This window comes from Lemur catta, chromosome 10, assembly GCF_020740605.2.
Source record: "Lemur catta isolate mLemCat1 chromosome 10, mLemCat1.pri, whole genome shotgun sequence".
Classification (NCBI taxonomy): domain Eukaryota; kingdom Metazoa; phylum Chordata; class Mammalia; order Primates; family Lemuridae; genus Lemur; species Lemur catta.
The window spans coordinates 54,199,190-54,213,214 of NC_059137.1; the positions used below are offsets into that span (position 1 = coordinate 54,199,190).

Sequence of the window (14,025 nt, forward strand, 5' to 3'; positions counted from 1 at the left end):
GATAAACCAGCAACGGAATCTGCAAGCAAGCAGGCAGTGGGGAGTGAGGGGAAAACGATGTCCTAGAAGCCAAGTGAAGATATTCTTTAAAAAAAGAGTGATCCAATGGGTGAACTGTGGCTGAGATAGCTGTACAATGAGGATCTCAAAATAAATATTTTATTTTATTATTTTGAGATGGGGTCGCACTATGTTGCTTGGGCTAGACTCAAACTCCTGGGCTCAAGTGATCTTCTGGCAAGTGCCTTTATGATCCACTCAATACTAAAGAATTTCCATTGCATTTCCAAACGTTGATGGATACTTAAACTTTATACTATGCAATTTGAACCTGACTGGTAATATAAACTTTGGGGTTTCCTTGAAGTTTAGTTAAGACTTCTAGGTTGGTCATTAGCTCCTTTACTTGCAAAACGCCAAAAATGTACTAGCTTTAACTTGTCTAAATTCCTTACATCCAATTATTTCCCTTCCCTTAAAAGACTAAGTCCATAAAAATAGAGAGATTAATGTAATTCAGGAAAATTCCATTTTCTCTAGGAAAACATAACTCAGTGCAGGCAGAATAGTTTAAAAGAAACTTTTCTTTAACTTTTACCCCGTTTCCTCTAGTGCTGACAGAGATCCAATATCAAATGCTCCAGGTCAGAGATTAGTTATGGGGATTTTTAGTTGAAAAAAAGGCACTTGTACACATTCACTTACTTGAAACCAATGAATATGTTCGTAATTAATGTTGTTTAACCGCCTATTCCCCTCCTCTTAGTAAAATCAACAATTAAAACATTGTTGGCATATATGTGATTTCATACACCTAAATCATAGGATCTACATTTCCCATCTTTTGTAAAAAAAAATGTATAGCATATAAAATATTGAAACTCATAGAGCCAAAAAATATTCTCAAGTGTTCTGCCAATGTTCATTATGGTTTCCTTAAAATATAGTGTATAAATGAAAATGATTCTACACACTTCTCCTACATTATACTCTTGTGCTTTTTTCATTTCCTTTCAACAGAGGGGACATTTATAGAGGGCATGGGATAGGCATACAGCAGGGGAAGCTGGTTGGACAAGGAGGGTATAAAAGAAATTTGCCAGATTGAATTCAGTCTGAAACTATGATCTGAGGACAGAAACCGTCTTTGATGTGCATGGCTTGTTCAAGGCAAGTGTTGGGCTTTAAAGGAGTTAGAATTGCCCTTGATGTCTCCTACTCTTGCTGCCTGCCTGCTTCCCCCCTGTTGAGGATATTCTCCTTGCAATGCTATAGACATATGGTTACATATTTCATTACCTTCTGTTTGAAATTCATTGGTCTTTATTTTAAGGATATTTTCTCTGGCTAGGTCAAAATATGTAACCTTGAATTTTAATATGGTAAGCAATATGTGCTAAAAATTGTTTGGTTTGATTCCAGATTAAAACCAAACAAAATAATCAACCAACCAGCCTTTACTAAGTTGAAAGTAAAAGTATATAGAAAGGGAGGAATATATTAGGAATAGTCGGTGTGTGGCCAACTCCCTCATTCACCTATAAGCATAAAACTGACTCTGGACATGTAACTTCAAGAAAGGGCTCAGTGGGTACAGTATTGGAAAACATAGATCCCACTGATTAGAGGAAAAATGGTCATTTACAGCTTTTTTATTATAAGATTAAATTTGCTTTCTCATCCACATTTTATTATTTAATGTCAATAAGTACCAAAAAGGTTATTGAGTGTTATTATTAGGAATAAAACAGACCCAAGTTTAAATCCTAGCTTTGACACTTACTAGGAGATTTGACCCAGTTTCCTTAAACATGGAATGGTGAGAATCCCCACCTACTGAGATTTTTATGATGAGGCTTATATTAAGCAATTTATGGGAAAAGATCAGTGCAAAGTATAGGTCCTGACAGATTTTAATTAGAAAGTGAATAATAATATATGTCTTGGAAACATATAATAAATTTACAAGTATGTAATAAGTATATAATAACAAAGGAAATTTGGGAGAAAACATTTCTTGAGTATAGACATGTCTCAGTTATAAATAGGAAGACTTTTTGATTCATATTGTAAAGTGTTTAGTGCAGAAACATATAACATTACAAAGAACAGCTTGAAATCTTAATTATATTCCCTCTCTAGGCATTATCAAGATAATAGAAATGCAGAGGATTACTAATATCACATCAAAGCTAATGTTCACTTGCCACATGATTTATAATATTTCCAAGTGTCAGCTCAGAAAACTAAGAGATTATTTATCCATCCCAAGATAAAAGAATATATTAGAGTTCTTAAATGAATAATGATTCTGCTTCCTCATGATAAAGATATCTATCTATCTATTCATCCATCTGTGTGTATGCATCTGTGTGTTTATATATCCTATCAGAATTGCAAAGGGCATATAAGTAAATGTCAACAGAATCTCAAAATATAATTAAATTTAGGACATCTTTGCCTCTAATCACCTTTATATCTAATTTCAAGTATTATTTTAAATTGGGAGAATAATATATATTATCACATATATAATTCTACAGTTTGAGCTAGAATCACTGATAACAAGATGCTAATGTACAGTATCAACAAGGGTGAGTTGAACAGATTGCATATAGTTGGGGTCTTCCAAGTGATAGTACTGTTGATTATACACTAAGATGTTGTGGCCTAGAAATAATGCTTAATTTCGTCCCAAGCACTTTGTCCAACCTAATATGCAAACAGTCATATTAATATATCTCAATATCTTCTGGAAGATAAAACCTTAAGCCATTTAAGAACACAAGCAACAAAATTAACTGTTATCAGACTTTGGTTTATTGTAAAATTTAGCAAAGATTTTCTTGTAATCCCTGACCCCTTGCTCTAAAAACAAAAGCAAAGACATAATTATTGCTTATTCTTTTCCCCCTACTCTGTTTGTGCCACTCTAAAAGGAGGGAGAAAAATCATTGCAATAAATAAAAATAAAGATGTAACAGAAAATAAATCAGTTCAGATAAGAAGTATTAGGAGCAACAGAAATACCATTAAGCAATTTCAAAATAAGCTTCTTTTAAAAAGGCTGTCTTATTAAAAAAAAAATCACACCAAAAATATAGCAGCGGAGAAGAAGGATAAATACAAGTTAATTGCACACCAGTCCCATGCAAAAAACTGGGTAATTAGCCAAAGCAGTAGTACTCAGAATCCAATTTGGGACGCTTGTGCAGTGCTTGTGAGTCCTCTATTATGGAGCTGTCACTGAATTGGTCCAAGTCTGAAGGGGTCTGGTGGCCTGGGACATCGTCTGCCAAAGTGTCCAGATAGCTTCCCACAGAGATGCCATCCAGCCCGTCACTGCCGTCGTGAAGGCTGTTGTAGCTGCCACGTAAGGAGGTGCTCTGACTCTCCAATAAGCTGCACAGGCTGCCACTGAGGCTGCTGCCTCTGCTGGTGATGGTGGCTTTCTCTTCGATCATCCACTTGATGGACTCGATGCTCTCGTTGATAACGAGCAACTGGCGCATGAGCCTGACGTCGGTGGCTCTGAGGTTAACCTATAGAGAAAAGGGAGAGAAGAAAGATGTGTGTTATTCTTTATTCTTGAAAGACTCCAAATTCACATGGATTCTGTCTGCTGCAGCCCAGAATTTTAAATTCACAGAATAAAACATAAGCATGCTTGATCTCAGGATCTTTTTGAAAACTGCTGACTGATGATTTGATTTGGAATCACAACTAAAGAACCCACTTCCTGCCAGATGCATCAGGCTCCAAAAGGGACAACAAAATTCCCATTTCATCCTTGACCCTAACTAACCAAGCTGTCCGAATGTAGCATATTGAACAGCAGGTCCTCTGCTAGGAAATTTATTCTCTCTTTGGCTATATAATTAGTTTATCCATATTTACATGGGAATATGTGTGTGGATCCTGAGAGGTGGGGAGAAGAGGAAAGCGTAGAAATTGAGGAGTCATCATCAGCATCATAGAAGCCTCTATTTATTGAGTGATAATGTGCCAGGCATCGTTATAAAAGCTCAATGTTCATGAGCAAAATCTAATAACATTGTACTCCAAGTATTATTATATTTACCCTCATTTTACAAATGAAGAAAGATAAATTTACAGAAAAAAGTTAAGAGTACAGGAAAGGCCTGCACTCTACTCTTTATGACTATATTGACATAGTACTGAAAATGCTTTTGCTTTTAAGAAGAACCAAATTGCTCTAATATTTACTGAATCGAAAAGGGTACGGATACACTAGGCTGAGCCAATTTACAAGATGAAGTATACAAACATTTATGTAGATCTGATTGTTTGATTTAGATATTTCAGGGGCACCCGACTCAAACTGGGATATGAGACTCTGGGAAGATCCTAGAACTCTCCGAAGTGCCTTCTAGGTTTCTGGTCCTTCTGAAAGTTCTAAGTTACTTCAGAGACATCCGTCTCCACAGTCACAAAGCAGAGTCTCTTTGTGGGTCCCACAGTTTAAAGAGAACATTTGCTAACATCAAGGGTGTCGTGGTTTGGGGGCAGGTGCTATAAGAACTCCCAAGCTTGCCCTTGTTCTTGTTGGAATTGAAGAAATGCGGATCCTATAAAGATTCCAGTGCCTTGACTGGGAGGTAGGGACATGTTTGGCCACTAGAGGTCCTAATCACATTCTTTATGTTTTGAAAATGGATTTCTCTTCCTCCAGTTGGAGTATTTAACCACAAAGGCTGGGCCATGCTCTTTCTTTATTTAAGATACTGGCTAATTCAGATTTATGTCAGTTTCTAAAAATTTCAAAGACACTTATTCTTGAATGGCTCAAGCCATAAAGGAGAAAGGAGCCCCTTGTATGCATTCATATTGCAAAAATATTTCCTGGTGAAGAGTTAATCCATAACCAAAGGGGAATTTTGGATTGAATGAACATGATGAACAAACATTAGAAGGGATGAAATTTCCACCAGTGACTCCAATAGATGCAAGATTATGGACTTAAAATATATATATATATATTTATATATATATGTATAAACAGAAAAAGCATAAAATACAATTTTAAAACCCTTAATTTTGCTGGACTATTAAAGTGATTTGAGTAACTTCCTCATCTTCTCTCATAAAAGACCAAAAATAAATTGCATAGAGGGTAATGGTGAAAATTGTGTCTCTCTGAGGTGTTCATGAACAGGAGGTGGACTTAGCAAGTCTTGAGGTACTTCTCTATTTGCAGTCATGTGTCAATAACCTTTTAATGACTTTGTGTTGGGAAAGGGGGCTTTCTGGCTGTCTTTATGTTCAAATTCACCCATACACCCCATGAGCCATCAAGACACCGGTCAAGTTACAAATAATACAACAAATATTTATAAAATCACCAGCTATTCACCTAGGTCCACGGAGCAGCCCAGAAAATCAATATGAGTCAAACTCTTACAAAATTCTTCACCAGGCATCTGTAGCTGATGAAACTTGCAGTGCCCCTTAAAAGGCATGGTGCAGTATCAATCTGACCATTTCCTAATGGCGCCCCATGAGTGAACCACAGCTGCAGGTACTCACGTCTCCACCCTGTCCCGTGAAATGTTCCAGCCCAAGCCCAGCTCTGGGCGTCTCCCATCATTCCCCTCTCTTGAAATACTTCACTCGCTTCCTCTCCAAATCCTCCCCCATCTTCAAGTCCTACTTCTTTCGTCAAGCACTACTTGCTGGCTCCAGCCTTCTCTGCTGGCCTGCTTGACCTCTACAGTCCTTCTAGATTGTCCCTCACAACATGGCTCAACTTTGTACTATTGTATACTGAGAGCTGTCCTTTAGCCTTTTCTTCAACTAAGCTGTAAACTCCTTAAAGAAAGAAGCCATGTCTAACATTTCTTCAATAATCTTAAAGTCCTTCCTAGGCACTGAATGATTTTTAGAAATAGTCATCATTTTAAGAACTGTGAAAGTTCAGCTCCTAAGGCAGTAAATAATACCTGTTCCCAGCAATCGTGTCACTCAGGGGTTAAAACAGAATAAATCTTTTGTCAGCAGTTTTTGTCTGACTTACACAGTGGCTGCATCAGATAAAATTTTTTTTCAATTTTATTGAACACTAAGACTAACAGGGGGAGTTGATGATGAAGTAACAAAAGCTTCCTTTGACCATGAAATGATTTATTTAAATAAGAAAATCTTCTGAAGGCCAAACAGTCACAGGCCATTGAACCACCATTTGGGGAAAAAAATGACGAAAGCAAGTCAGATAGAACGTGTTGATCTGGCTGATAATGATTATAGATTTAACTGCGTCTAACCCTGTGTCCTCCTGTGGGAGAGTAAACAGCTTCCCACTGTGGGAGCGCTGGGCGGGCCGGTTCACACGGCAGCAGGTCCATTACCAGGAGCTCCTGGCTGCAGGGAGCCCTGGCCGGCCCAGCTGGTACAGCCGCTTTCTCCAAACACTAAGGTGCAGTTGTGCTCCTGATGACCCTTGACAGTATGAGCAATCTTCCAAGGAACTAAATCACAATGTGGCTTCTGTCTCCAATAGGTGCCCCGCCTTTCCTCACTGTTACTCATTTCAGTCTTTATGAAGTCTGGCCATCAGTTACGGACAGAGCAGCCTTGCCCTGGCAGCACGAAACCACGTGGTTCCTTCAGTTGGGGTCTTACAAGGTCCTGCAACTTTACTAGAAGGATATTGAGAGTTGGGACTCTTCCTCAGGGTCTGAGTTTAAATGTCACCTTTTTGGATAGTTCGACAATCAAGGTATCCAGTCCTCATGCCGTTTTATATTACATTCCCATGGCTATTGTTTCCTCCATAATATTTATGACTAGTTGAAATTATCCTGCTTAGTATTTGTTTATGTATTATTTTCTGTCTCCCTCCCTCATAAACATGGAAGTGCCACAGAGTGCAGGGGACTTTGTTTGTCCTGTCCACTACGCTGTGCCAAGACTTAGAAGAGTGCCTGGCAAATAGTACTCAATTGGTACCTGTCCAGTGCCTGATGTACCAACTTTCCTTCAGATTGGACCATCTGTCAGGGATCTGGGGTTTTGCAGTGGGTCAGTGATGTGACTTGAGGGAAAAAACAAAGGGAGCTTCAGGAAAGAATATTTCAGTATTGAAGCATTCCCAGCACATAATCTCATTTTCTGTTCATTCACAGAATTTAAACATTGCAGTACTGGTGTAAGGTTATTCCTAGCTTAATTCTACAGAGTATGAGATAGTATCTCGAAAAGGAAGTGGACTTCAAGGTGTGAGTCACACTCCAAACATCATTCTGTTTGTTCAGAGGTGATAACTGGTACTAGCACAGCACAGGTGTTCTGTAAACACTCGCTGAAATAAATTGAACAAAGGAAACAGACAAACAGGACACGTACCAAAAAACAAAACGAAAAAAAAATGAGGTTGGGACTGATTGATCCAAAGAGATGGGGATATTCTTTCCTCTTTTCTTCTTCACTTTCTCACCCCAACTCTGGTCCTTTTTATTGGTTTTATTCCGAGCCCCAGTGAACCACAGGACTCAGTGGAGGTGGTAAAGCAGTCCTACGAATAAAGATTAATTGTGCCCAACTGTGAAGATTAAATTCAACTGAGGAACCCACGTAACACCTCTTTCTGCTTTTTATATTGAGGTTTCATTTTAGATGTGATTTGTTTGATAAGAAGATTCTACAAATCAGATAATGTCAGGATTTCCCTCTGTTATGACATTTTCTCTGATTCTTTGTCATTCCTGTGGCCATTTGATTACCAAATTGTTTCTGCTATAAGAAAATCATGCAGACTACAGAGGAGATGGAACAATCAATTTTGCTGCTCAATAGCTCCAGCAAAAGATGTTACTGGGAAAGACTCGTGGCTAAGGTCAGAAGATTGAGTTTCATGTGACTTTTAATTACTTTTTCAGAAATAATAATAATTTTTGCTCTTGCCATTGCGTTTAAAAATTATATATGTGTTCTGCTCCAAGACAAATATGCACATCATCTTTCATACATCTACATATTAACTGAAATGTGCATGTGAGCTGCTGAATGTATCTTCCAAATAGGGATATTTTTCACTCTTTCTCATCATACTAGAGGCTTGGATGGCACCATGTACTCATATCTCTCATAAAATTGTCTCTACTATTTTTATCCTTTTGTTTATGAATACCGACTAAACAGAAAAAAGCAGGCCATGTTGTAGTTATGCATTCCTGCTGTAAAATCCACACTATTCATGATAGAAATCCCAAGTTTTCTGCAAGCTGTAATATCAACTAGAAGGAAGAAAGACTTCTTTGCAAGTCCATAATCACAGACCTGAGGGGGAAAAAAAAGATTAGACTTGCCTTTGAATGTGATGGTCTAACCTAGTTTCTAATTAGGAGAAACCAATCAGCATTTTTCTCAGATTTGTAGTTGAGGGAAGAACGATTAATTCTGGCAAGGCCTCTTTTCTGGCCATATTAATTTCCAAATATATATATTATATATATATATACACACACATATACACATTATCTATATACACACACATATATATATATAATTTTAAAGCATCTATACCAACTGAAAAACTGTTGTGAAGCTGCTTAGAATTTTGTTTTTCCCAGCAATTTATTCCAGTTTTTTACATGTTCCCCTTGTATAAGCTCCTCATGTCCATATTTGCTCCCTCTCCAAATTCATCATGTCCTCAATTTGATGATCACAGATTTTCTGCCTACCCATCCTTTAAATTCCCTTATTAATATCTGTATTTATAAAACTCTCTTCTATTACAACTCTTTTCTCAGAGAATCCATAAGGATTGTCTCCTTGCAGTCTGAGAAGACATTGTCCAGCATCTCCACCCCCTGCTTCTGGTTTGAAATGCTTCTGGAGAAAAGCCTGTAGCCATATACAAGTCAGTGCTGTCCCTTCCACCAAAGCTTTACTTTGCTTTCTCAGTCAGTTCAAAATTTACAACAAAATTTGTTGCTAACTGGGCAGCAGAGGATTCCATTTTTATATCTGTCATCTTTGTCTTCCTCCATTTGTGTTGTTTATATGTGGAATTGAACAATAACTAAAAGTTCACTCTTTTCCCAGAAACTTACAGAAGAATAATTTCCCCAAAGACTAAATTACATTCATAAAAACACTGTCATCAGCACAGCTGACTGATTGATGTTGTTTTGATAAAGTTGAAAGCTGCATCTGGTTTATTTGAAACAGGAGGTACATGTGACTCCCCTGAATCTTAAACATAAATTCCTGCCACCAGGCTTGCTTATGAAACCTGTATAGTTTCTGCTGCTGAGTTTTCTGATTACCAAAGTAAGACAAGCAGCTGTTCGGTATGAGTCCATCAGGGTCTAGGACAAACTGAAACTTAGATGCCTGTGATATCAATTGCTTTTCCATATTCTAATACAGTGAAATTGTTTCCCTGCGTGCTTTCAATATGCATATGCAAAGTATAATTTTGGCTAATGCAACAGACTGTAAATAACCCAAGTCAAGATTCACTTAGAATGATTTAACAAAAATATGGACTCCCCACATTCGTAACAGAGAAGGTTATACATACACATAGAACACACACCTGAGAAGTGTTTCCTCTAATTTATAATAAATGTTCTGCATATATGTTTTTTGAATTTAGAACTTAAAACAGTATTTTCACAATGGAAGACCAGGCCATGGTAATGTGCTCCTCTGTGATCTGTAGTAGCCATTCTATAAAATAGACATGTGTACTAGAATGTTTATAGCAGCACAATTCACAATTGCAAAGATGTGGAAACAACCCAAGTGCCCATCAATACATGAGTTGATTAATAATATATGGTATATGTATACCATGGAGCACCTCTTATATTAGCCTGGATAGAGCTGGAGCCCATTCTACTAAGTGAAGTATCACAAGAATGGAAAAGCAAGTATTAATTGATCAACACTTATGTGCACATATAGTAGTAACATTCATCAGGTGTTGGGGAGGTGGGGAGGGAAGAGGGGATGAGTATATTCACACCTAATGGGTGTGGTGCACACCATCTGGGGGATGGACATGCTTGAAGCTCTGACTCGGGTGGGGCAAAGTCAATATATGTAACCTATACATTTGTACCTGCGTAATATGCTGAAATAAAAAAATTGGGGGTGAGGGATGCTCAATCATTGTATCTATGGAATGATACTCTATTGATACATTGCTTTGTAGTTTGAAAAACAAGTAACAAGTACTTAAATAGTTCTTAATGGAAACAAGAAATGTTCAAGGGAAATCAAGGTCATCATTGAAGGGGCCATCAGAATGTCCCACAGGACAATTTCTCTCCCCTGTAAGGGAAGGTGGTTTCTTACTCTGAAGGAGAAATGACGGGTGATATGTTTGTTAATTAATGACACAGACAATGCTTTCAATAGATTTCACTTATAAGTCATATCCACTATAATTTGAGGGTCATAAAAGTAGGGTATATATTGATACGAAAAAGTTAACATAGATAATAACATTCAGATATAATTTGAAAAGTTTAGAACATACTAAGATTAACTATATAGACATTACTGAATTTTCAATACTGACGTTATTAAATTGCAATTTTGCATTTCAATATTTCTCATTTAATTTGAAAATGTACTTTAACTTGGCCTCAGTAGTGGGAAAAGGGGAGGAAATTAGGGTAGGGATAGGAGTTATATTTATTGAGTTGCCTCCTATGAGTCAGATTTTTTTTCATATGTTAAATTATTTTTGTTAGAAGGGTCCTTCTGTAGAAAGATACTTTTGCATAGGAAATAAAACTGGGGCACTGGCATTTTATGGTAATTATTCATTTTTACCTAATGTTGATAATTTGATAATATTTGAAATGCTTTACTTTATGATGCTGAAGATCAGTTTTTGTTTTGTTTTTCATATGGTGCCTAAACACTGACTAAATATTTGGGAAAATTTTTGAAGGGACCCTCTATATGGGGTAGTCTCAATAGCTGGGAGCAGTGATAGGAAGAGCAGCCAATAAGAAACACCTGATATATTCCCACATTCACTCATAATACATTAACTTTCTTGTCTAGTAATTTATTCAGTTTCAGATTTTAAAAATGGATTTACGAATACTAATAAAAGTATTTGCCATTTATCAAATGCTTCCTATGTGCCCTGTACTTATCTAGATGCCTTCAATATTAGCTTACCTAATAAATGTAATGCCACTGTCACAACAAATCTGTGACAAAGCTGATTATTATTCTCAGTATGTTTCCATTCTGACATATAAAGAGCTTGGAAGTCATTACTCCCATCTTCACAACAAGAAAAAAGCTGAACAAACTGGAAATCAACAACTATTCTTAGATTCATCAGAAAATTGAGATCACTCAGAAAATTGTAGTTCTAGGAGACAGACAGGTGGATACAGAGAATCAAAGCTTACCGGCAACAGAAGCCCAGAAGCAGAAGGCCCCAGCTTTCTGTAGGAACACTTTAACTGTAATGGGTGAACTGCTGGAGGTTCAGTGCAGATTAGCTTGTGAGTTAAAAAATCCAAAGGGGCCCAGTCTCAGGGGCACCACTGTATTTTCATGAATTTTATCTCTGAGAGCCTACCAGGTTCTCAATATCCCCTGTACTCACAGCAGGGGGAGGGAAGCTCTGAAATGCACCCAGACCTCCCTGGTCTCCTTAACCAGGCCTGCCCTGTTGTACCAGAGCCTAACAGACAGGGATTTTACCAAAGCCTAACCAACTTGAGCAAAAAAAGTACCTAACTCAGACTCAGTAAAAGACTGAGACATAGTCATGGACTATAGACCACTTCCCCTTAACCCACATCTTACTGCCAGATCAATAAGGCTACTGCGTAATAACAGGGAATTACAGCTAAAAGAACTGCAAGCCTCTGACCCTATTTAAAGAGTGTGTCTAAGAAAACCCAATGACAATAGAGTAGACAAAAACAAAGAGACTAGAGAAAATTTTAATCTCTGACACCTATAGCCACAGCAAACTGTAAACAGAATCTGACTCCTACTCACATAAACATAAAACTTTACACTAAAGGCTTATCTATCTTAGTTCCTTTTACATCATATCCAAGAATTCCAAGGCATTCTAAAAGGCAAAACCAAAGTCTAAAGAGACAAAGGAAGCATCAGGACCAGACTCAAATATGGCACAAATTTTAGGGACTATCAGACTGGGAATTTAAAATAACTATGATTAATATGCTAAGGGTCCTAATGGAAAGAGTGGACACAGGCAAGAGGAGGTGAATAACATAAACAGAAAGGTGAGAACTCAAGGAAAGAACCAAAAGGAAATGCAAGAAATCAAACACTGTAAAAATAAATGAAGAATTCTTTAGATGGGTCCGTAAGTAGATGGGATGCAGCCAAAGAAGGAATCAGTGAGGTTGAAGATATATCAACAGAAACTTCCAAAATGGAAATGGAAAAAGAAAAAAATGAAAATGACAGTATAGACTATCTAAGAATTGTGGGACAATTACAAAAAGTATAACATGTGTAATGAGAATACAAGTAGAGAGAAAGGAACAGAAGCAACATTTGAAGCAATAATGACTGATAATGTTCCCAAATTAATGACGGTCACAGATCCACAAAGCTCAGAGAATACCTAGCTGGTCAAATACCAAAAAAAACCCACATGTAGGCCTATTATATTAAAATTGTAGAAAATCAAAGGCAAGGAGAAAATCTTTAAAGAAGCCAGAGGAAAAAAACACCTTACCTACAGAAGAATAAGGATTAAAAATTACACCAGCCTTCTTTTTAGAAACCATATAAGTAAGAAGAGTATGGAGTGAAATACTTAAAGTCTTGAAAGAAAAAGGCTACCAACTTAGAATTCTGTGTACAACAAAATTATCCTTCAAAAGTTAAGGAGAAGTTAGGGAAGATAAGAAAAATTTCTGGAAATGGATGGTGGTGATAGTTGCACAACAATGCGAATGTACTTAATGTCACTGAACTATACACTTAAGAGTGGTTAAAATAGTACATTTTACATTATATATATATTTTGCCACAACTTAAAAAAGTGAAGGAGAAATAAAGACCAAAGCTTTTCTCAAGTAAAAATTAGAGCAATTTGTTGCCAGTAGACTTGCCTTACAAGAAATGTTAAAGAAGTTTTTCAGAAAGAAGGAAATGATATACACCAGAAACTCAGATCTACATAAAGAATGGAAGAACATTAGGGAAGGAATATATGGAGGTAAAGCAAAATATTTCATTTTCCTTATTTTTAATTGCTTTAATAAGTAACAGTTTGTTCGAAATAATAACAATGTATTCACTGATTATAGCTTATGTATGAGTGAAATGAATGAAGCCACTTCATAAATGACAAGAGGAAAGAATTAGGAATACTCTACCATATAGTACTTGTAGCACCATGATGTGGCATAATATTGCTTAAAAGTGGACTTAGATTAGTTGTAAATGTATTCTAAAAACTCCAAGGTAACCACCAAAAAGTTGTTTTAAAAAGAAGTACAATTAATATGCCAAGAGAAGAGAAAATGAAATCATATAAAATGCCCAATCATAAGCAGATAAATGGAAGACAAAAAAAAAAAAGAAAGAAAAGAAAAGAAAGGACAAAAGGAAAAAGTGAGAATCAATGAATGAACCAAGGAAACAAATAAAAAAGAGTTAAAATATGATAGATATCAATCTAACTATATCAATAATCACTTTAAATGTGAATAGTCCAAATACATCAATTAAGTGACAGACTGATGGATAAACAAACAAGACTCAGCTACAGGTTGTCTACAAGAAACTCATTTTAAATATAAAGACAAGAACAGATTAATTTCATTAGGCAGGTGAGACTCAGAGAAAATGAGACTCAGAGAAGTAAGGCGTCCTATCCCAGTTCTTGTAGATTTTGAGTGGCAGAGGCAGAATCAGACTGAGATTTAGTTTCTTGTCTTCCTCTCAAACTCCACTGCCCAGAACGTGCTTTTATATTCTCATGCTATGAGAAACAGCCAATCTCTTCCAAAACTTACTGGTAATACATAAGCT

General features: G+C 36.7%; 1 protein-coding gene across 1 annotated transcript in view; it reads right to left on the reverse strand.

The window, feature by feature from the left end:
* Positions 1–2,797: 2,797 nt before the first annotated feature.
* The window catches only part of LURAP1L (leucine rich adaptor protein 1 like), a 37,914-nt gene continuing 26,686 nt past the window's right edge, over positions 2,798–14,025 (reverse strand). The window contains exon 2 of the mRNA XM_045562431.1: positions 2,798–3,542. Coding sequence (XP_045418387.1) covers positions 3,168–3,542 — 375 coding nt within the window. The 3' untranslated portion in view covers positions 2,798–3,167. The remainder of the gene's footprint in view (positions 3,543–14,025) is intronic.